At 47.0% G+C, this 22,387-nt stretch overlaps 1 protein-coding gene across 15 annotated transcripts in view; it reads right to left on the reverse strand.

Annotated features, from left to right (window-relative positions):
- Positions 1-22,387, reverse strand: part of LPIN1 (lipin 1) — an 81,873-nt gene that overhangs the window by 25,210 nt on the left and 34,276 nt on the right. For 12 of the 15 annotated variants that reach the window (XR_012059224.1, XR_012059223.1, XR_012059225.1 and 9 more), the window contains 11 exons: positions 21,735-21,830; positions 19,051-19,358; positions 17,353-17,478; positions 15,101-15,205; positions 11,659-11,788; positions 10,152-10,467; positions 9,013-9,106; positions 8,189-8,379; positions 6,996-7,089; positions 6,152-6,221; positions 3,147-3,239 (listed from right to left, as the gene is read on the reverse strand). Coding sequence is in view for 11 of the 15 variants with exons in the window: in XM_072938192.1 (XP_072794293.1) it covers positions 3,147-3,239; positions 6,152-6,221; positions 6,996-7,089; positions 8,189-8,379; positions 9,013-9,106; positions 10,152-10,467; positions 11,659-11,788; positions 15,101-15,205; positions 17,353-17,478; positions 19,051-19,358; positions 21,735-21,830 (1,623 nt within the window). In the remaining 4 variants the exon portion in view is untranslated. The remainder of the gene's footprint in view (positions 1-3,146; positions 3,240-6,151; positions 6,222-6,995; positions 7,090-8,188; positions 8,380-9,012; positions 9,107-10,151; positions 10,468-11,658; positions 11,789-15,100; positions 15,206-17,352; positions 17,479-19,050; positions 19,359-21,734; positions 21,831-22,387) is intronic. The other 3 variants (XM_072938201.1, XM_072938199.1, XM_072938197.1) reach the window with 1 other exon arrangement.

Below are 22,387 nucleotides of genomic sequence, written 5' to 3' on the forward strand. Positions count from 1 at the left end.
AGCTGGTTCTCTGTGATGGGCCCCCCAGGCCCAGGGCGAGCCCCAGGGCCTTCCCCAGCGGCACACCCCTCAGGGATGGCAGGTCCTAGTCCCTCCTTCATTTACAAGTCTACAATTAAGCCGAGAAATATTTTTGACAGAAATAAGTCTGTTTTCCATAAGTGTCTGTGGCACTAAACCAAGCTTCATAATCACTGTAGCTTATGCAAATGCTTTATCGAGGGCTGCTTGGATACGCGAGGGCTTTCAAAATATTTTCTTATAATTGCTGATAGAAATGCCTGAAAATATTTTCACACCATATTTTGCTTGAGAAAAACATGGATGCATTCTCTTTCTCAACACTGCATAGTATTAATAGAAGATGCTCCGTTAATGAAAAGAGCTTTGGAATTCTAAGAGCTCTAGGCCCAGTCCTGCCTCTCTGGCTTAGGAACCTGGGGCAGTGATGGAACCTTTCAGAGCCTCGCTTCCTCATCAGCAGCACAAGGGTGAAAAGCTCCATCTCCTAAAGCTGCCATGAGGACCCCGGAGATGCTGCAGGTGAATCAGAGCCTGGCCCCAGCAGGCAAGGGGGGAGGAAGACATCCACTAGCCCCACAGATGTCACAGGAAGTCAACCAGAGGCCAGAAAGAGGTATCAAAGGACAAAGGCTTTACAATCAAATCTCATCATCTGTGGTCATTTGGTCAGGAGGAAGGTTAACGTTTTTAACGTTAATAAAGAAAATGAGTGACAGAAACAACATAACAGGGTGACCAGCTTAACACATGATGGGTACAAACTGTTTTCAAGTATTATTTAGCTTTTTATAAGCACACAAATAATTGATGTGCTAACAGGCCCAGGAATGTTTAATCTATTGAGGTGGGTAACTTAACCACCACTATCAACAATTCTTCATTAGACTAAAAATACGTATTAGTTCAAAAATATGTATCTATCTGAAATAATGTATTTTAGTTTTTGAAGAGGTTTTTAATAGCTCTTCCTTATTCATGCTGGCATTCATTCCCCTCAATTCAAACTAATTAGAATCTGAATACTCTGCAGTAAACAGGTCTCTGAAATGGCCTTCTGCCTAAATTCTAGAACATTCTGCTCTCTGTAAGAGACTCAGAAAGGCTCTTTATGCTTCAAGTCTCCTAAAGTAAAGCATATGCTCACTCTAACATGTTTATGCCCCTTGGAGATAATGAACAATCATTAAAACTCAGGCACACTAACAGAAAACACCAAAGAACAATTTTATCTTGATAAAGTCTTTCCAACAGACTCTTTCCTTTTGAACTAATGAAATAAACAAACTGAGCCCCTGGAACACCTCTTACTTTTATAATAATCAGCTTGACTGTTGTCCTTGGGGTTTCTTCACCCTATGGTCCAAAAGTATAATTAGCATTCCCTTAAATATCCGCCAAATCCCTGCTCTAGGTGCAACACAGGCACTAGGAACACCAAAGGATCAAAGCCACACACAGTCTCTGCCTCCATGAGTTTAGGGTCTGGAGGGGAAAGGGATGTTAATCAAATAATCATAGTAATAAATGTATAATAATAAACACCGACAAAGTTTGTGAAGGAAAAGTTCACAGGCAGGGCTATGAGAGCAGAGAACTGCAGACCAGACTAACCTGCCAAGAAAGGGCCCATTTGAGATGCTGGTTAATTAAGTTAAGAGGGGAGGGAGGGGTCCTAAGAACACTGTACAGAGAAAGTAACTCATGCAAAGGTCCTGGGGTAGAATGTACTTTCACCAGTGAGGCCAATGCACAGAGGGCAGAGAGAGAATGGCAAAAGGGAGGCGGGGCTAGGATACACAAGTTCTGTAGACCATGTTAAGGACATTGGTTTTAATTGTAAGAGCCCTGGGAGCCCACTAAAACATTTTAAGCAGGAAGTAATATAAATTGGACCATTATCCTAAACAGACCAATGCAACTATAGACAATGAGGAAGAGAGGGCAAGAATGGATACAAATAGGCCATTTGGAAGCAATCGTCGGAGAGAAGATGATAGCCTAGATTTGTGGGGCTGAAGATAAAGAGAAATGGAAAACCCAAGCAATGTTTAGGATGGTAAATTGATAGGAGAAGTGAAGAGAAAAGGAAGTGTCCAGCTATGGATGGACAGGGATGCCATTCTCTGACTATGGTCCAAAAAAGGAAGAATTCACAAGAAGATCATTGGTTTGATTTTAGAAATGACGAGTTAGAAGTGCGTGAAGGGGCAGGGAGAGTATAGCTCAAGGGGTAGAATGCATGCTTAGCACACACAAGGTCCTGGTCAGTCCCCAATACCTCCTCTAAAAATAAATAAATCAGTAAACCTAATTAGCTCCTCCCACCAAACAATTTAAAAAATAAAAACATTTAAGGAAAAAAAAAGTACGTGCAGCATCCACATGGAGATGTCTACCTAAGTGGTTACATAAAGGGATGTAAGTACAAAACAGTGTCTCCTCTGGAAATAAAAAGGGAGTCATGGCGTGGCTGTGGGTGAGGTTGCCAGGGGAGAAGCAGGCAGTGGAGGCAGAAGAGGAGGCCCTGAGACAGCCCTTGAGGACCCACTTCTAGAGGGGCCGAGCCGGGGGAGGAACAGCCCCTGGGGGAGGAAGGCCAGGTGACACACTGTCCTGGAAGCCAAGCAAACAAAGTGCTTCAAGAAACAGGTGGAGAGGCCGGCAAAGACCTGGAAAAACTCACGGGCATTTATAGAAACGGAAACCAAGGTCATGTATATTTCAACACGCCGCTGAAGGGAAAAGACTAGTGAGAACTGGTCCACTGCTGTAAGTCTACCTCGGAAAGACTGTCCCCACGGCAACAGGAAGACATGGAACTTCAAGGAAAATGTGAGCATCAGGTTGACTCTCTTCTTTCTGCAGATGAAATGTTGCAGAGCGCGAGTGACCTGACCACGGCCTCCAAGCTCAGAGGCAGCAGAGCCAGGAGGTGAAACCAACTCTCTCTGCTCACTCCCCGGGTCCTTCTGCTCCGCCTCCCCTCATCCTGGGGCGCGTTTTCCTGCTTCAAGTGTGCCTCCTGCACACTCAGGGTGACACACGAGCATGAAAACAGACCCCGCTACACAAAACTCAACTTTGCTGAGCTACGTAGAAACGCTCCTGTTTTCCAGGCTTACCTCTTTGATTGTGGTGTTTCTTCCCCGCCATGAAAACCACCATCTTCCTCCCTTCCTGGGCATCTTATCCCTCATGATAGATTCCACCGTGGCCTGTTTCAAATGGATGGTAACATAAATAATGGAACCAAAAAAAGATCAACTTAGCACATTCAAACCAAAGGACACGCACATGCAAATTAAAGTAACATTTAAAAAAAAAAATCAGAGAGAACACAACATACTATTTGTGGATTAAAAATTTTTGAGAAGCAAAACCTAATGGCGTCCAAAATTACATTAAGGTAACTTAAGCATGAAGACTTAAGAAGATGTTAAAGGAATAAACAAACAACAAATAAAATACAACACAACAACAACAGAAAAAGAAAGCATTGAAAAATCATTAGTGATTAGCCAGACCAGGAGTTTTCAAATTAAAGTAGTTTATTGATTTTAAGATATTGTTATTCTCAATATGATGATTACAAAATAAAAAATGAAATGATTAATAAGGGGTCTAGGTAAACAGTTTTAAACAAAAGGTAAAATGCGCAGCATCTTTTTAGTAAATGTAAACTTCCAAATTTTGGCAAACTGAACATTAATAGATGCATTTGGTTTAAAACCTCAAGAATTAAAAAGAAAATTCACACTCTTGCCCTAAATAAATGCAAGTTGAATAGGAGACAATTAAATATTAATTAACAATTTTTTCCCAAAGAACAAAATATACATCTTGAGGCTAACTCCAGTACCAGGGTGAATGTTATCTCATTTCCCTTCCTTGGTTTACAGAACTATCCAGTAGCTGATACCTCAACTGGTAATGAAAAAAAGATTTAAGTCTTTCAACCAAACAAGCTGCAGGTAAGTGACAAGATGAAATAATTCACATATTTAGCCTGAAGTGTGCTTCTTTTTATCATTTAAAAATCCCTGACACGAACGAAAGCCTGAATACACTAAAAAGCAAATCATGAACAGAACAATTCATAAAGATGTCAATGACCCTACTCCTCCTATCTCATCCAGAAAGGTAACAAGACTCCAATTTTTAAAAAACCTAACAAGATTATTTTCAGACCTAGACGAACTGATTCTAAAGTTCATTATAAAACAAACAAAAATCGCCAAGACGACTCACAGATAGAAGAATAATAAATAGGCATAAGCCTTACTAGATACTAAAATATATTTAAAAGCTACAGTGACTAAGAGAATGCAGTGGGGCAGGAGTAAACATATTGATGGAACAGAAGACAAAGTCCGGAAACAAATCTAAACTCACAGAGGAACGTAGTAGATGATAAAGCTGTAACTGCCTATCAGTGGGGGAAAGTGTTACGTCATGAAAGGTACTGGGATGACCAGGGAGCCCTGCCAGACCCTATCAGTTGCCTCCCTGGGTGAATCATCCCCTTTTTTTCTTGCCAGCATATCCATAACTCTGCTCAAGACTCAGACTGCACTACATTTTGGGAAGGCAGGCCCAATTTCAGAGGAGGACCCTGACTGGTCTGCACCATGCATAACATCCCACTCCTGAGCCAAAAACTGGCTTGGAAGTGACTGTGTGACAAAGTTGTGGCCAATGAACTGTGAGCAGTCTGCCTCTATCCCTCCTACCTGGGACGTGGCTGTCTGAGGCTATGGCGTGTAGAACAGTCTCTCGTGATCATAAAGGGAAAGCCAGGAGAAGCACAGGGATGCTCACACAGACTCATCAAGACCCAAACAGCCAACCTCTAGGATTCTTATTATGTACGATAATAAACCCCTATTATTTAAGCCATTTGCAGTCACCCTGTTTCCTGCCACCAAAGCATCCTGATTCAATAACCAGCGGGGAAAAAAAAATCAGTTCGGTTCCTGATACCTCACTCATTACTCTCAAAATAAAATCTAGATAAATCAAAGGTTTAAGAATGTACTAGAAGGAAAGACGGGGCGTATTTTCACAAGCTTTAGAAATGGGGACCAGTCCATTCTAAGTGCAATACAAGACCCAGCAGCCACTAAATATAAGACTGACAAATTCTACATACAGAAATAATTTCTATATTAGATAAACATCATAAACAGAGTTAAAAAATGATTGACAACCTATCAAAAGATTTAAACGCCTACCACAAAGACCAATTTCTTAAAGTACAAGAGTCCAGATAGTTCTTTCTCTGCACGTGCACATCCCTTGACCTATATCCTTTATAATCGTATTTCCATGGCACTGGTCTTTTTCCTCACTGATGTGTAAGAGCTGAGACGTGGAACATAAACATCTGTCCTGGGCCATGGACACTGTGAAGAGCCAGGCAGGGACAAATCAGAGACACTCTGGAGAACACGACCTCAGCCGAAAGACCCAACGCTGCAGAACGGTCAGTTCCAGGCGAGGCGCGGGAACCGTCGGCAGGAGGATGCGGGCACGGGGGTGAGGACAGCAGGGGTGGAGGGTGGCCTGCAGCAGCGCAGCTGCCGCTGCCGCTCCCCCCGCCTCTTCCCTGCAGGCACCCACCTGCTCTCACGTGCAGCGAGCGGCCGCCCAGGACCTGCACTCACTCCTCCTCGGCCAATCGGCCCAGGGCTTGCTTCTGGGCTGAGCGATGCCTGATGCTGACAATGGCACCTAGCACCTGGCATCCACATGGCGCCTGCCTGCACCCAAGCCTGCCGTCTGCTCCCACCTTTCTCCCCTCACTGGCCTTGGGCTCTGATGGTCGCACCCATCTGCTCTGCCCGCCTGTGTCCGTGGCACGGCAGATGCTGGGATAGGAATCCTGGAGGAGGCAGGACTTGGTGCAGCACTGCCGCAACTGGGAGGTTTTGCCTTGATAAGGAGGAAGGGGAAGGACACTTAAGATGCCAGAGAGAGACTGGAGACCCCTGATGTTTATACTCATGAACTTCCAAAGAGCACAATGTCACTAACTTTCAGGTTTCTAAAATAAAAGTTCAATTCAATCACCCAGATTCATCTAGCCATGATTTTTAGTGTCCCTTTTCCTTCTCGTGTTAAAGCTCACCTTTGGCAAAGGTTTCTGGAAGGCCTGCATTGCCAGGAGCAGAGGCGCTGCTGTGGTCCAGTTATAGTACCTAACGGGAAACAGTGAAGAGACGTCAGAAGACCAAAGCTCAGACTGACGACCTTTCTCATGTCCTGAGAAGTGCTCGTGGGAGGCTCTGGAGCTCCAGCTGGGTCAGTAAAGAGCGCAGTCCTGCAGCCAACCCCTCTGGTGGTCCCCTACATGCCTGCCCTGGCAGGAGCCCCTCCTCCATCTGAACCCCCAGCGGCCACACTGAGGGGCCAAGCAGACGTCATGGCAGCAGCAGAGACAACGCGGCAAGTGACCCTGTGGCCAGCTGAGAGCAGCCCATGCCCCGCTGTGCATCGAGCCACCAACGTGCTGGGCATTTCCTGCCACGCTTCATGCCCTCAGTTAACACATGAACACCTGGGACTTCCTTTTAGAGACAAAAGTTTGCCAACAGTCTGTAAAAACACGTGCACATCCCTTGACCTCAGACGGCGAAGCTTTCAGGAGTGGAACCTCAGTCTGTTGTGTGACACTGGTGTGGAGTACTAGGCAGTACATGAGCCAAGAGCCACATGCCAAGGCAGTGATGTCACACGTTCCATTGCAAAATCTAGTGCAGGTGAACTAAAAACCCACAGGGTCTGTGGTTACGTCAACGTGCTAACTCTGTAGCAGCGCAGTATCCAGCCAATGGTGAAGAGACAATAACAGATTTTAACAGAGACTTAATCGTATTCATTCCTGAAGGTTAACGTCTAGGTCTCTACAGCTGAAATCCTGAAGCTGAGATGTTATCCCACGAAGGCCAAAATGACTTTCAGAAAGAACTTACTTATTTCCGATCTTCACCACGAGATTGGGGTCATCGATGAGGGCAGGGTTGTCCACAAACTGTTGATATGATACAGCTTGTTCCAGAAATGCGTCTGTGAAAGCAATCGTGGGGAAGAGGGGAAAATGTAAGGAAAATCTGGTTCAAAAAACAGGCCTGTTTTTCACGAGCTCATATTCATAGCTGTCTTCTGAGAGTTCAAGCATTCCAACTGTGCAGACAATCCCGTAAAATCTAGTTGTAAAGGGGGCTTCAGTTAGTCTTGGGGGTAGAGTCTGCAGAGTTGAGGGGAGGCAGGGGCAGTCGGAGGATGTGGGGGAAGCCCACCCTTAATTAGGGCACATGTTTACGCGAGGAGCAGGCGTGTGGGAACCAGGACACACACGCACCTGCAGAAGTAGATGCATGCGGGGCAGGACTCGAGGTCAGGTCAGGCTACCTGGGTTTAAATCAGTCATTGGTGTGAACTTGAGCAAGTGATTCATCAGCCCAGGCTCACTCCCCTCAGCTGTAACGTGGGGACAGAGACCACGCCCACCTCCTCGGTGGTCGTGAGGATGGACAAGGCTGTGAATGAAAGCACAGTGACCTGCCTAGACCAGGTGGGGCAGAGGGGAGGGACACCCAGGTCCAGACGTGCATCAGCTGGAACAGCTGAGTGAACCGACTGAGGTCTCAGGGCCATGTCACCACGTAACTGGCAAGAGACGCTGAGAAACCGCTTTTATAAACAGGGTGGGCACTATGCATTAATTCATTCCCTAAGCCAGCACCCCCCAGATCCAGCTGGGAAGCGTCCCAGGACTTGCTCGGACACCCTCCCCTGCCAGGACCCACAGCATTTCCCCCACACCTGCAGCGCACTGAGTTTTCCCAGTGCTTAAGTTCCCACCCGCAGACACGCCTGCAGGACCAGCTCAGGGCCAAAAGGCAGCACTGCGCCCAGCAAACACACCTGATGGCGAGTGACCCCAGTGGCCTTGCTGTCGCCTGGGGCCACCTGTGACCCACAGAACCCTGAGGGCAGCCACCTGCCAGCTAGCAGCTGTGAGTCAGGGGTTGTCACTAATCACACCAGAAAAAAGCTCCCTGTGGCCTGAATGGATCACAGGAGGCCGCGCTTCCAGACATTCCGACGAGCGGCCACCAGGGGGCGCTCTAGGCTCGAGGACCAGCGCCACCGCCAGAGGTACCTTTGGTGATCTCCCTGTTGTCGCTGAGGCCCCCGCACAGGGAGATGGCGATGGACGGCAGGTCCCGCAGGCCGTCCGAGGTGCTCTCCACGCCACTGTCGATGCCCGAGCTACCCACGGACTGCGGGGACTGGTTGGCTGACCGGGCTCCGTTGTCACTGGCGTGTTTTGTGAGCCCTGAAGGGTCTCCGCTGGGAAGAGCAAAAGCAGAAACTGAGTCCTTGTCTGGGGCCTGACATGGACATAAAGTGACCCCAGCAATTAGAGGAGCAGATGACATCCCCCACCAGACAGACTTTCATCAAAGCTCCAAGACAAAGACAGACAAGTTAAATGTGTTACCTTAGGAGAGAAAACAATCATTTTTAGCCTGTCCGTCCCCCTGTATCCTCTCTAAACACACATGAAATGGACTGAGGAGGAAGAATCCTGTCCTAAGGGCCTCAGGCCTCTGTCATCACCCTCCAAGGGCCCTCCCTACAAATCTTGGGGGAACGAAAGACGGGCCACGGGAGACTCTCCCCTAGGGAGGGACAGGGTCTTTGCCACTGACTTGGGTTGTGGGCCACTGACCACTGTGACGTGACCTCAGTGCCACGGGGAGCTGGCCTCGTGCCTGCATTCCTGCTCGGAAGCCAGCCCCGGGGCTACGTCCACACACGGACGTCTACAGAGTGCACTGCTCTTATGGCTGCTCCTCACAGTGAAACGTGAGCCACTTGCTACCTTTTCTTACTCACTTTCCAATCAAACATAAGGAAAAAAATGGACTTGCAGATTAACATACAGATTGCAGAAAATGCTACGAAGAAAAGACGTTTTACTTTTTGGGAAAATACAGGGCAGCGACTTCAGGATCCATGTCTGTGAGGTCATCCAAGTAGACGCCGTCAGCACCAAGGTGTCTGCTTCGTTTGTCTGAAAGAGCAAACGGGTCAAATCAGAACATCGTTCTCCCAGAAAAGACCTACAGACTTCTGGGTGTCTCTAGAAAGAGCGCGTGAGCACGATGTGCGGATTGGCTCAGAAGCGCCCCACCTGGAGCACAGGAGCACAGCACCACCGCCAGGTCCCAGGCTCCACCGCTCGCAGCCCTGTGGCCGTGGCCAGTCATCGATTTGCTGAACTTCAGCTTCCCGACCGTGGAGGCCTGAAGGGTACTAAGCATCCAATCTACTGACACAATTACCATTATTTTTATGATTATTATTATTGGTATCAATTTGGTTTTGATGTTATTATTACTGAATAATATCACTTTCACTAAGCATTTCCCCAACAATACTCTGAAGCACAGCATCCCCAACGGTGCATCGTCAGCCCCTGGGCGCCGTGACTGCACACTTCCTGTTTCCTACTGTCAGAGAATCATGTATCCATTTATACAAACCTAGAACCCTGTGCAAAGCCACATGGCTAACAGACAGGCTTAACAACATTGCTCTGGACAAGCAACCAGGTGTGCATTAAACTGTATGAACGGAGCACCCACTAAGTGCCAAGGACACAGGTGAGCCAGGCCGAGAAGATTCTTGACCTCACAGAGCCCGTGTGTTCCAGTAGGGAAGTTGGCCAAAAAACAAACGATCATTTAAAATAGTGACACACGGTACGCAGAAATTAAAAGAGGGTCACGCACTACAGGGAAACTGGGGGCAAGGGGAGAGTGGTGCAGGTTAGCTTAACAATCAGTGTCTTGTGGAGTCCCAGAGGGGGCTGGACCCCGCACCCCTGATCTGTACTGTGAGGGCCTCACGACACGATCCCCAAGGCCTCCCTGGGGTCGGACTTTCTACAGCAGAGTTCTGATAACTCAGGTAACCAGCAAAAGGGCACAGCCCAAACAGGAGCAAACGGGCTGTTCCTACTTTGAAGTACTCTGAATTCTTGAGGGAAGGAGCTGGAGTTTGCAGGGCACCACGTGTGCCTGGCGGAGTTGGCGGGGAAGGGCCAGCTTTCTCACCCTTCTTCCTCGAAGGCGAGTCCACCTTGCTGGCGGCCAGGGCGGCGCTGGCAGAGAGGGGTTTGGGTTCTTCGATCGTGGGCACAGGTGGGGCAGCTGCTCCCAGGGCCTCAATGTCCTCTTCGTTCACGAACTGCATCTCTGTCTGCGGCTTGCTATGCTCTAACGGTGGCTGCGTGGGAGGTCCCCCGGCCAGTGTCGGCGACTGGTCACTAAAGGCATCTGAAGACTCACTATGAATGGCTTGAAAGTGCATCTTATCACAGATTTTTCTGCTGTTCAGTGGGCTGCACTCTTTCATCTTGTGTGGAGATGACTAGACCAAAGGGGCAGGGAAGGAGAGGGAGGGAGAAGGTCAGAGAAAAACTGAGTCAACCAAAGGACAACTGGGCAGTTGAAGATCTGCAGACCCGGCCCCACACTTTGCAGGAGACAAAGGAGCCTCAGGAGTCACCTGGTGATTCCCCTACCTGTCGGAAGGTCTGGAAACCGAGAATAGCAGTTCCAAAGCAAATGAACTCTCATATAAAACATCGACTGCCAACCAGAAGTGAGTGAGAGTAGTGATGGAACGCAAACGTCCATCAGGAGAACGGGAGATGTATTCACACAACAGGGTGTTGGTGGTACTGAGAATAATAAGTGAATTACAACTACACACAACAACATGATGAATCTTGCAAAACGAATCTCTGCCGTCAGAGGCTAGATCAGGTTTATCCTTGGGGGTGGTCAGCTGGAACAGAAACTGCGAAGGGTCAGGGGGCTTCCAGGTTCTGATTAAGGCCCATTTCTTGGCCTGCGTGCAAGTCACCCAGTCACAGTGTGAAAATGTATTGATCTCTGCACTTGGGATCTGGGCACTTCTCTACATGTGTGTTCTATTTCAGTAAAGTTTACCCCTACAACGTGAGCAAGTACAGATTTGGTGGCTGGTTCACGGAGTGGGACTTCAGCATTTCTGACTTCTACCTCTCCAAGGAGTTTCCAGTGGTGGAAAAGATTTATCCAAACAAAAACCAAACGCAACTTGTGGGTTAGAAAGCAGGGAGAGGAGATGCATTTCTGTATCTGATTTCACAGCTTCGAGCACAAATGAAAACAACGCCACACTGGATCTGTGGTCAGAACTGTTCTGCTGGAAGAAGTGATGAGTTTGCACTTTCATGCCGTCTCTCCAGCAACAAATGACATGAGTGTGTAGAGATGGTTGGCTAGGTCAGCACTGTGGCTCGTGGGCAGAGAAATCAGCATTTTCCATGAAAGCTAAATATAACCTAGAAAGGGAATGAATCCACAGCTTTAACCTCAACAGATCTACTCTCCAAAGAGCTGCCCTCTCCTATAATATTAAAAAAAAAGTTTGATATATAATAATATAATCCAATATTCTTGTACTATGTTGAAATATGAAATAAAATTTCTTTAAAGAAAAGACTGTGTTCATTTCATGTTTTTAGAAACTACCTTCAGGGCAAGGCAGAATTGAGAAGGGGAAAAAACTTACCTTTGCGGCTTGTGGCAGTTCTCCCCAAAGCCAGAGCATCTCTAAGTTACTCTTCTGCGCTGTCCTGTCCACAGACTTACTGACCAATTCTGAGTCACTTTTAGGTGTTGAAGGCCGGGAAACTGAAGGACTTAAGAAAACACAAATGCATGATTAGAGTGGGAAGAGAAACTTTTTAAAATGTTTTTGACCCAGAAATCTATAGTGCAAATAGCCCAGAAAATGCACCCACCAGCCACTGCCTTACGGGTGTGCTTCATGACTATCCCCTCTGTGGCCACCAGGGGTCGACAGAACACACACCCGGGTGGAAGGTGCTTCCAATTTGGGTAACCCTGTCCCAACCAGCTGCTAAATTACAAGTAAGTAAAGCTGAGAAGTAGTAGCATATAGAAGGGGAAACAAAGGAAGGAAGATGAAAAGGGAGAGGGGGAAAAAAAGAGTTTGTTGCTACCTCAAAACCACCCACCTCTCCCTGCCTCACCCTGACCTCAACTCTCCAGCAATCCCAATTTCCAAATCAAGTCTCTCAACTCTCAGACAGCTGCAAGAGTCTTGGCCATCTCGGACATCAACCAATTACATCTTATATTGAAAATATTTCCAAATCTGCACGAGCTTTGAAAACAGGGAAATTATATCACTTGCCACAAACTCGCTAACGTGCGGGAACCTCCAAGCTGAGATTTTGTCAAATACTGTGTCTTCCAGGAATACTTCAAAGATTTCTACTTGCTCAGGCTCTTCCTGCAACAACATTCAAGACACCTAATTCTCAGACCAGCTTTTTAAGTGGTTGTTACTTGCTCTGAATCTCTACGTTTTCTATATTTTTACTCTTGAGATCTCAACAAACTCTTAACTTCTGTCCAACCACAGTTAAGCATCAACTTATCTACTGAATTCTCACAGGATGCTAAACATCATACAGGTGAGAAAAAAGACCCATTTCATCATCTCTCGGCTTCAGTCTCCCGCACCATTTCTCCTAGAGCAAGGTGACAGTTTTAAATAAAGCGGGAAAGCAAGCCCCGCGATTTTCCTGCACTTTTCTCACAGACCCTGTGTAGTCTCTCAAGTTGTCCCTCATCCCTGTGCTTGGTCTTGTTTACCTGCTGGAGTTAGATGTCAGCCCCAAAGGAGCACAACTCTGTCAGGACGTGGAGAACTTGTGGGTGACACATAGCTTGTCTCAAACCGGTACCCTTCATGGCTAAACTGACCCTGGTTCTCCTCGGTCCAGCCACTCAGACAAACAGAACCAACGCCTGTCTCCTTCATCTCACGTGAGGCGGGTGGAGCCTGGCTCCTCCCTTGGTGCCCATGGCAACCATCCATCTAAATCGTTCGTTGCAGCCCTTGGGCTCTACTTGGCCAGTGTGTGGACAGGAGGATCTGGAGACAGTGTATTGTGGGGGTGCACACACGCATGCACACACACACACACACACACACACCAGGGGCACACAGTCCCATGAAAGGCATACCGAGCACCTCAAGTATCTGAGCAGTAAAATGCCCGTCATCTTCCCACCTCTCTTGCTTCCTCTAGTCTTATAATTATGCTTTTCTCCAAAGGGTCAATGCTTTTCTGGCACCAAAGTGCCCACAATTACATGTTTAATGTCAGTGAAATGTGCACAGGGAGTGAGGGCCTTTATACTGACAGCTGTGACTTGTGTCACTGTCTCCAGCGGCATCACGGAGGAGGTCCATCATAATGGGCTCCCTACTCTCAACCGTGTTGCGCCCAAACAAACTGTCTGTTTTAAAGCAACATAATTTTAAATTTACATTTTGTTATAAATTCTTTGGAAAAATATACTGTCTTAGACACTGCACTAAATTAAGTAAAGCCCTTTAGACTGAGCCTGCTCTGCAGCCAGGAGTCAGCAAACTTTTTCCCTTAAAGGCCAGACAGCAAGCACTCCCGGCTTTGGGGAGGTTCTGCGATCTTTGCGACAACTACTCAACTTTGCCATCAGAGCACAAAAGCGACCGTGGACGTTATGGGAACAGGTCGGCTGCAACCAGAAAACTTCACAGAGACAGAGGGTGGGTCAGATTGGGCCACAGGCTGTGGTTTGCCAACCCCTACTCTAGAAGAACGCATACTCTGGACACAGTTCTCTGTCACACCACCCAACTCCAGAAGCCCTAAGATTCTGATCCTTTGATAAAAGCTACAAGCCATGTTTCCACAGAGGCATTCAGGCGGGCAAATTCATATTCACAAAGAGCTTGAGTGGTAAAGCGCATGCTTAGCATGCACGAGGCCCTGGGTTCGATCCCCAGTCCCACCTCTCATACCCACTACGTCACTACAATAATTGCTGGCCGCTCAAGACGGACCAGCCTCGCTCAGGATTCTGCACCCAAGTACACGTGGATAGTCTGTGCCTGCTTGTTGAGGGAGTTCAGACAGACGGAAGGTGAACTAGGGAAAAGACCCCCAATGTTGAGTGTGACTGATGAGAAGGATGATTCCAAAATTCCCCGTTACCAAATTTTAGACTTTTAAGATCAAAGGTTGTTCAAAAAAGTAAGCTTCAAGGTCAATGACTGATATTCACAAATAATGCATGTATTAGCCAAGTAATAGTTTTCAGCACTTCTGCCGGTCCCAGTTAGGCACATCAGTTACAAACTGCTCACAACTTAGTTGACCTCATTTTAAAATGGCCTTTCTTCTACACATGTACCTGTGAGTGAACTTATGTCCTGAGATTTGATTCTTTAGTCAAAAAGAAAAACAGTTTCCCGTGTAGAAATTAATCATAGCTTCACCGTTAAGGTTTAGAAAGTCAACCCTGCAAAGTAAGGCGGGCCGCAGGACAGGCAACACTGAGGGAAAGGAGGCTATGGTCTGAGACCTCTGCATCAGACCTACAATCCAAACCGTCAGATGCAGCCTAGGCGATTCTCCAAAATTCTATCCTACAATTGCTGTGGAAATACCTGGCTCCATTATTCAGCAAGTCTATACGCTACTTAAGGAGTTATAATAATAACTCTCCTTCTGCTTCATAGACATCATAATAAATGTCTTGTAAACTTGTTTGTTGAACCTCAGACACAAAATAAAGATCATATCCCCAATTTTCAATTCATTATTCTATTTTTTAAGAGCACGTCACAAAGTTAGGAAGAATGATATGCTTAACCCTGATTTTCAGAGTCAAATTTAGTACTTAAAAAAAAATCTAATAATCTACAAATGCTTAACAGGAAAGGAAAAGAATAACCTATACATGTTTTCTTCGTAAGTAATCCGGTTAGTTGGTAAAACAGATTGGTAAGAGTTAGATCAAAATTTTCACTTCACAGAATCTCTATGTATTTTCCGCATAAGTAACTTGGTTAATGGTAAAACATACTTGTGAGAGTTAGATCAAAATTTTTATTATCAAAGACACCGAGGATGGGGAAGCGCCCCCTCTACCTTTCCGAAGCGTGGAAGTGGGACGACTGCGGGGGGCAGGAGCTAGACAGGCCCCCCTCGGCCACAACCGCAAGATGAGGGGGGGGCCTCCTGCAATCTACCGGGCTACCGGATACCATGTGATCCACATTGAAAGGAAGAGAAATCACAGGTCAATTACATTCAACAAAGTGTCACGCCCATTATTTGACTACTCTCCCCGTAACGTGTGTAAGAAAGTGAACGCGCTCGGGTGTCGGACAACAGCAGAGGGCCCCATGTTGACGTCGCTACGAAATCAACACGAATCTTTCGAGCCACGAAAACGGGAAATTGTCAAGGCACCCGTTTCACTTTCTATTTCATCCATGTGCCCATAAAAAAATTGTTTTTCTCGGGGCAGAATTTAGTGCCTCAGCAAACTACATCCTCCAAAAGACGAGGTGATTTGTGCTGACAACTGTCTCTCTAAAGAAAATACATAAGCTAAAGTCTGGAAATGGATCTATTTCTCCTAATTTGTAATTGCATTTAACAGTGGTCAGATCACCTAATCTGACACAGTCATTATTCTGGTTTCACAGAGAAAATATCAGAGAAATGTATTCAGGGTTGTATTTAAATTCTCAAAACTAACACAGAGTGTATGAACAGAGTTTTCTAACTGTCAGTGGTTTCTAACTATTCCACATAATTTTCTTCCTAAAGTACTGTGGTTTTCCCTCCTTAGGGCTTAACTCCACAGACCTAGGGAGAGAACGTATGAGGTTCTAGAAGGGTCTTATACCTACATTGTGTAATAGGAAGACCATGGGCTGTGTGTGGCTATTGAGAACTTGAAACATGACTAGCCCAAAGTGAGATGTTCTGCACATTTAAGATACACGATTGCAAAGACTTAGGAAAATGAGAATGTGAAATACCTCAATATTTTTTTTAAAAACCGATTACTTGAAATGAAAATACTTTAGATATATCAGGTCAATGAAACAGATCATCAAAGTTAATTTCATCAATTTCTTTTTACTTTTTAAGGATGGTTACTAGAAAATTTTAAATTACATATGCAGCTAGCATTCTGTTTCTACTGGACAGGGCGGGCCTAAGGACAGACAGACCCCTACGCGGGGACTCCACAGGCCCCCAGCCCCGCTCTGGTTGACAACATTCACCGTCACGGTCCTGGTTGGAAACCAGGCAGGTGACACATGGACTTTTCTCCAACCCCAACTTCAGCACCCGCCGCTGACCCTGCTGTCTCATTAACGAGATCAGTCTGGTCAAACTGGAACCAGGAGTGGTGTTCACAGGAGACTGGCTTCAGGCAGGAAGCCTTTGCAGCACGTGCTGAGCTTCGAGTGGCTCCGACACCCCCATTTTGGGCCATAAGTAAATCCAACACATTAGGAGTAAGAACAGTCGAAGGATGTCGCTGTCACTCAGACCAGGGCTCCTCAACCTCTTTTCCGTTACTGCCACGCCCTCGAGCACTTTGAGACCTTTTTTCCCCCAAAAGTCCTCCCTCCACTATGAAATTTTAATGCCAAGGATATACTATGCACCTGTTTATGTACAGCCCTTTGGAGGCTACACGCTATTATATTTTGCTGCCCAGGAACCAATTTTTGTCCTGATGGGGGTGATACTGGGAACACACCATTCAGACCTGTCCCCTCCCTGGTTCTTCTGAAAACTGCTCAGAAGGGCTCACAAATTCCCACAGGTTTCACTGTCTTAAAAGTCTCTCGCATCTTCTCCACACAGAGCAGCTCTGGTTCTCCAGGAAGCCTAGGGCCACTTGAGAGTCTATTTCAGGGAAATGAGCATTCTTGAATTCAGCAGCATGGACTCAGCCTGGGAAGAGGGCATCATCCCAACAGGCAGAATGACCTCCGGGGCCCCTGAAGCAGCCTCTCTGTTCCTGAGCTTTACTTTAGGGCTAAGTACCCTGAAAGGCTCCATCACCTGTTTTCCCCTGCTGACAATTGGCATTTATGTAACTTAACAAGTGGCTTCCCTTTCGACATCACCTTGGAAAGCTAAGAGCCACGCCTGAGTTCAATTCTGATATCAGACAGAAGTTTATGATCTGCACATGTTCTGTTCTCAACTCTGATCTGTACCTCCTAGTCTGAATTGCAATTTTGGGGGTCCTAGTTATTTTGATGTTTTATTTCTATTTCACTATTTTATTAAACACCCTTCCTATCACTGACTTGGAACCCTCTGGACCAGGACAGGCAAACACACAGGCACAGACACCAGCCACTCACCTGGCGCTGGGTGACCACTCTCTGTCGGAATTAGGGTATGATGCTGACTGAGGGTAGGTCAGGACTGGGGAAAGGTTTTCCTTAGGAACGTCTTCTTGGAATGGAGGTATATCATTAGAAAGAGTTCTGGAGGGAAAAAAAAAAAAAAGAAAGATCAAAGTCAAAGAATGATTAGTGATCGATTTGTAATAAGGCAAGTTTCCATTTTTTCTTCTCTCTAATGCTGGTAGACTAATGTGAGCTCCTTCTAACTAAACCACCCAGGCATATTCTAGGAGGTGAAGAGGAAAAAGTGACTCAGAGAAATGTGTAGTGTGCATTCGTGCTTTGGCTGAACTGCAAGTGTGAACTGCCTTTGGGCCAGTATTAGACACGGACACCATGGCTGCACACCTGATATTTACGCCACAGTGCCCGATACGTGATATGCTTGTCTTTCACGTTTCCTCCACAAAAAGCCTGAGAGGTAGTCGGGCCCAAGACTGGACCCAGAGGGTTATAAACTCTTGCCATGCCCGGGGGAGCTGCCAACCACTGAACACATAGACAGCAGCTTATCTAGCGCAATACATAAATGTCACGACAAACTGTATCTTATAATTACAAAATGGTTGCAAATCTACCTGGCGTCGGGTACAGCACGCTTGTTACAAAATACAAGTCACTCTTTCTCATGCAGAGGCCACCTGTCTGTATTTCCGATGTTCTCTGAAGCATCTAAGTCCTAGAACTAAAAGCCACGCAGGGAAGGCAGCCGTAATAAGCCCGACTGACCAGCTCCTGAGCCCACGGCACTTAGGAAAAGCGACATTGTTGGTGTGCCTCTATTTTTCAGCCAGAAAAAAAAATTCAGCTCTGAATAACGAAGCAGGGGGTTACTCCAGATGTTCCTTCTCCTGAACATCTCCTGATGTTCTTTATGCTAACAGGACACAAAAACAATTACAAAAAATTATGCTGAATTACATAAAAAATCTGAAACATCAAATAATTCTTTACAAATGATTTCTGACTTTTAAAACTGGCATTTTTCACCAAAATAGCACTACACAGACAGAATTTCACCACACTATAAAAAGCAAAGAAAAACACAACAGGTGTCCACCGAACTTTGACCCCAATCAACACTGAAAAAGACAGGTCTGCTTGTAGAGAAACGGGTCACCTGTAGCCCTGAGTGGACCACAGATCGGCCCCCAAGTGTCAATCAGCCCAACGCCGTGCTCCAAGTCGGCGCTAAATGAGCATGTGTGGGTCCGAAACAGTGATTCATAAAGTGTTCGTCTGCTGAGTTCCTGCTCCATGGTTCCGCCCTGGAAAGCTGGGGTTAACACCAGGGATGTCGGGTGTTACCGATTACCTCTCAGTTACAAGCTCCATCACGTCTTTATGCTACTTTAGAATTGCGCCTGCAGGATTCCAAAGTTCAGTCTAAAATCATTAATGGAAGAGTAAGAAATTCTAGGGCCAGGGGGGAACGTTTCTGTAAGGGGAAAGGATATAGCTCAGTGGTAGAGCATGTGCTTAGCATGCACAAGGTCCTGGGTTCAGTCCCCAGTGCTGCCACTTAAAAAAGAAATAAATAAATAAACCTAATTACCTTTCCCCCCACAAAAAAAAAAAAAAAGAGAGAGAGAGAGTTCTCCTAAAAAACGAAGCCACGCAGCTGGAGCTCAGGGCACCCCCCTGCACATTTACCTACTGCTGTCCAGCGGCTCGGCCTCCTCGTCCGAGCTCATCTCGATGGGAAACATGTCTTCGTCCTCGGACGTGTTGGTGTTGTCATCCCTTTTCATGCTGTCCAGCTGGGACTTCCTCCTCCTCTTTCTCCTCTTCTTCACTAAAGAGCCACCTGAGGTGGTCTCGCTGGGAGCTAAGACCTGGGCTGAGGTGTTGGGGTCCAGGCCTCTCATCCGATCTACAGAGTTCCTCTTCAGCTGGGACTCCATCCGCGAGGCTCCTTCTGACAGGATCGGGGAGGTGGCCAGGTGCATGGGGATCACCTCCTGAAGGGCAGAAAAGATGTTCAAAAAGAAGCCTTGTTGACTGGGACATAAGAAGCCGGGTGGTGCCGACGGCCCCCCACTGTTCATTCAGGGGACAGGCACACATGCTGCTGACAGTTTGAGTGGCTTGGAGAACATCAAATGCCCTACATGTATGAAGTCCTCATCTGAGAGGTGAGGCGAGGCTGGGAGGGAAGTGACAGACCGCCTCACTCAGCTGAAGAAACGCACAGAGAGTGCTGACACTGGGTCAAAAGGGAAGGGGGAGACGGCTCAATCTGGTGATGAAGGACACAGGCTCCCCAGCTTCCAGCTGCCTCTCAGGGGCAGGAGGGGCATCGCATGGGACAGGACGTACTGGCCTCGGAGACCCAGCTCACCACGGCGGCCTGCAGCCTCCATGGCATCCCCACCCAAAATGCTTCCCCAGCTCTTATAGCGTGAAATCTGTCTACAGCCAAGGGGCAAACAGACGTTAAAGATGCAAGTGATCCATCTGTCAAAGCCTAAAATTCATTAGAAACCAGTGAATCATCCTCTGCCTCCCCTTTTAGTGGGGAGACAAAGAGCAGCCAGGCAGGGCTCCCTGAGCGCCAAGGGGTGAGGACACTGGTCCTCCTCCTATGTCACACCTTCGGGGAGCCTGAGAGGAAGCAGAGCCTGGGATGGGATGGTTTTGTCCTGAAACTGAAATGACCGGCATTCGACTTAGAGCCTGGAGCTATTTAGAGCCGTTCCTTTTCAGTCAGGCTGCCTTCCCATAAAGGAACTAGTTCGAGTGGATTTTATTGAGGAATCACGACATCAGATCCCTTCAAAGCGGCTTTCTCAGTGAAAGGCCAAAAAGAAGTGGTCTGTCTTGGAAGGAAACAGAGGGGTAAATCGCCATGACTTCGGATTTGGCAAAGAATTCTGAGATATGACAACAAAAGGACGAGCAACAAAAATAAAATAGATAAATCGGATTTCATCAAAATTAAAAACTTTGTGTTTCAAAGCACAACATCAGAAAGTGAAAAGACAACTCACTCCCACAGTGGAAGAAGGTGCTCACAGAGCACACACCTGACGAGGGGCTTGTGTCTAGAACAGGCCATGAACTCTTACAACTCAGTGACAGAAAGACACATAACCCAACAAAAAATGAGCAAAGTGTCTGAACAGACACTTCTCCAAAGAACACATGGAAATGGCCAAGAAGCAAATGAAAAAACACTCCACGTCACTAGTCACTAGGGAAATGCAAATCAATACCAGGATGAGGAACCGCTTCACACCCACCAGGATGGCTAGAGTCGCAAAGCTAGAAAACAAGAAATGATGAGGCTCTTCACAAATCGGAACCCCCGTGCATTGCCAGTAGGAACGTAAAACAGAGCAGCTTTGGATAACAGTCTGGCAGTTCCTCGAATGTTAAACACAGAGTTCCCACTCAACCCAGCAATTCCGCGCCCAGGGACATACCCAGAACAAACAAAAACATAAGTCTTCAAGAAAACTTGCACACAGATGTTCATAGCAACGTTGCTGACAATAGCCAAAAAGTGGAAACAAACCAAATTATCCACCAACACATGAAAAGATAAACTAAACGTGGTCTGTAGATGCAGTGGAACATTGTGGCCCTACAGTGGAATGAATGAAGTACTGGCATAAGCCATGACTCAGATGAATCTTGTAAAGTTGTGGTACTGAAGGAAGTCAGGCACAAAAGGCCCCAGACCATGGGATTCCATTCAGATGAAAGCTCAGAATAAGGGAAATCCAGAGTGACAGAAAGTAGATTAATGGCTGTTTCGGGCTCAGGCAGTGGAAGGCTGGGGGTTTAGGGACAGGGGAGGTGATGGCTAATGGGTACAGTGTCTCTTGGAGGTGATGAAAATGTTACAGAATTGACTGTACTAATGGATACGCACATTTGTGAAAATACTAAAAACCGCAGAATTGTACACTTGAAACGGATAAATCGTATGGTACGAGAATTGTATCTTAATAGAGCTGTTAAAAAAAATTTAATAAAAATAAAAGTGATTTAGTCATTGAGTAAACAAATACTAGAACATTCATTTGTCCGAGATTTGACACATCAGTATCGTTTGTGTGCTACGGACCACGGTTCAGCCCAATGTGATTCAGTCCCCTGCCTCCCCGGACACTGAGCCAACGGGAGCAGGCCAGGACTGCGGAGTCCTGTGGACACAGCTCACACCCACCGTGTCCGGCTCAAATGCCCGGTACGGGGTAAGAGGCCGCTTTTCTCTGCAGCCGTCACCCACACAGCCGGGCGCCAGCATCACTGTTCCACATGTGTCTCCTAGAGGAGCAGAGCTCAGAGCCCAAAACTCGGGAGTCACCCTCACACCCCGCCTTCCTTACCTGATCATTATCAGTCTCTTGAACAAAAAACGCCTCTCCATTATCTCCCAATTTCATGTGCAAATCCACAGATTCGCCGTTGATTTCAATGTCAACCTGAAGGAACAAGATACTTCACCACAACAGGAAATCTCCTGGGAGATGGCTCAGTCTCCACACACTTTAATCATATCATCCCCCGAAATACCTCACAGTTCCCAATCTCAGTTGGTCAACCTGGTCCATTGAGAGGCGGAGTCTCTTCCCCCCACCTCCAGCCCCTTGAGTCCCTGCAGGCTTGTGATTGCCCCAGAGAGTCTGCGAGCACAACCCAAGTAAGTGCCACGTGACTCCCGGGGCTAGGCCAGCACAAGAAGGTGGCGTCTGCCTGGCTCCCTCTTGCTTTCCTTGCAGCCAGCTACCATGTTGTAAGGAAGGCCAGACGGAGGGGCCGTGTGGAGGCGCTGTGGCCAACAGCCTCAGCTAAGAGTCCAGCTGAGAGCCACCAGCCACGGGAGCCAGGACATCTACAGGTGATTCCAGCCCCCCAGCCCCGAGTCTCCAGCTGAAGCCCCCCAGATGGCAAACGGCAGGGATGAACCAGCCTACTGCACTTGGCTGGAACCCCAACCCACAGTACCCAGGAGCTTCGTAAATAGTTGTTTTACACCACT

The sequence above is a fragment of the Vicugna pacos genome, chromosome 15 (assembly GCF_048564905.1).
Source record: "Vicugna pacos chromosome 15, VicPac4, whole genome shotgun sequence".
NCBI lineage: Eukaryota > Metazoa > Chordata > Mammalia > Artiodactyla > Camelidae > Vicugna > Vicugna pacos.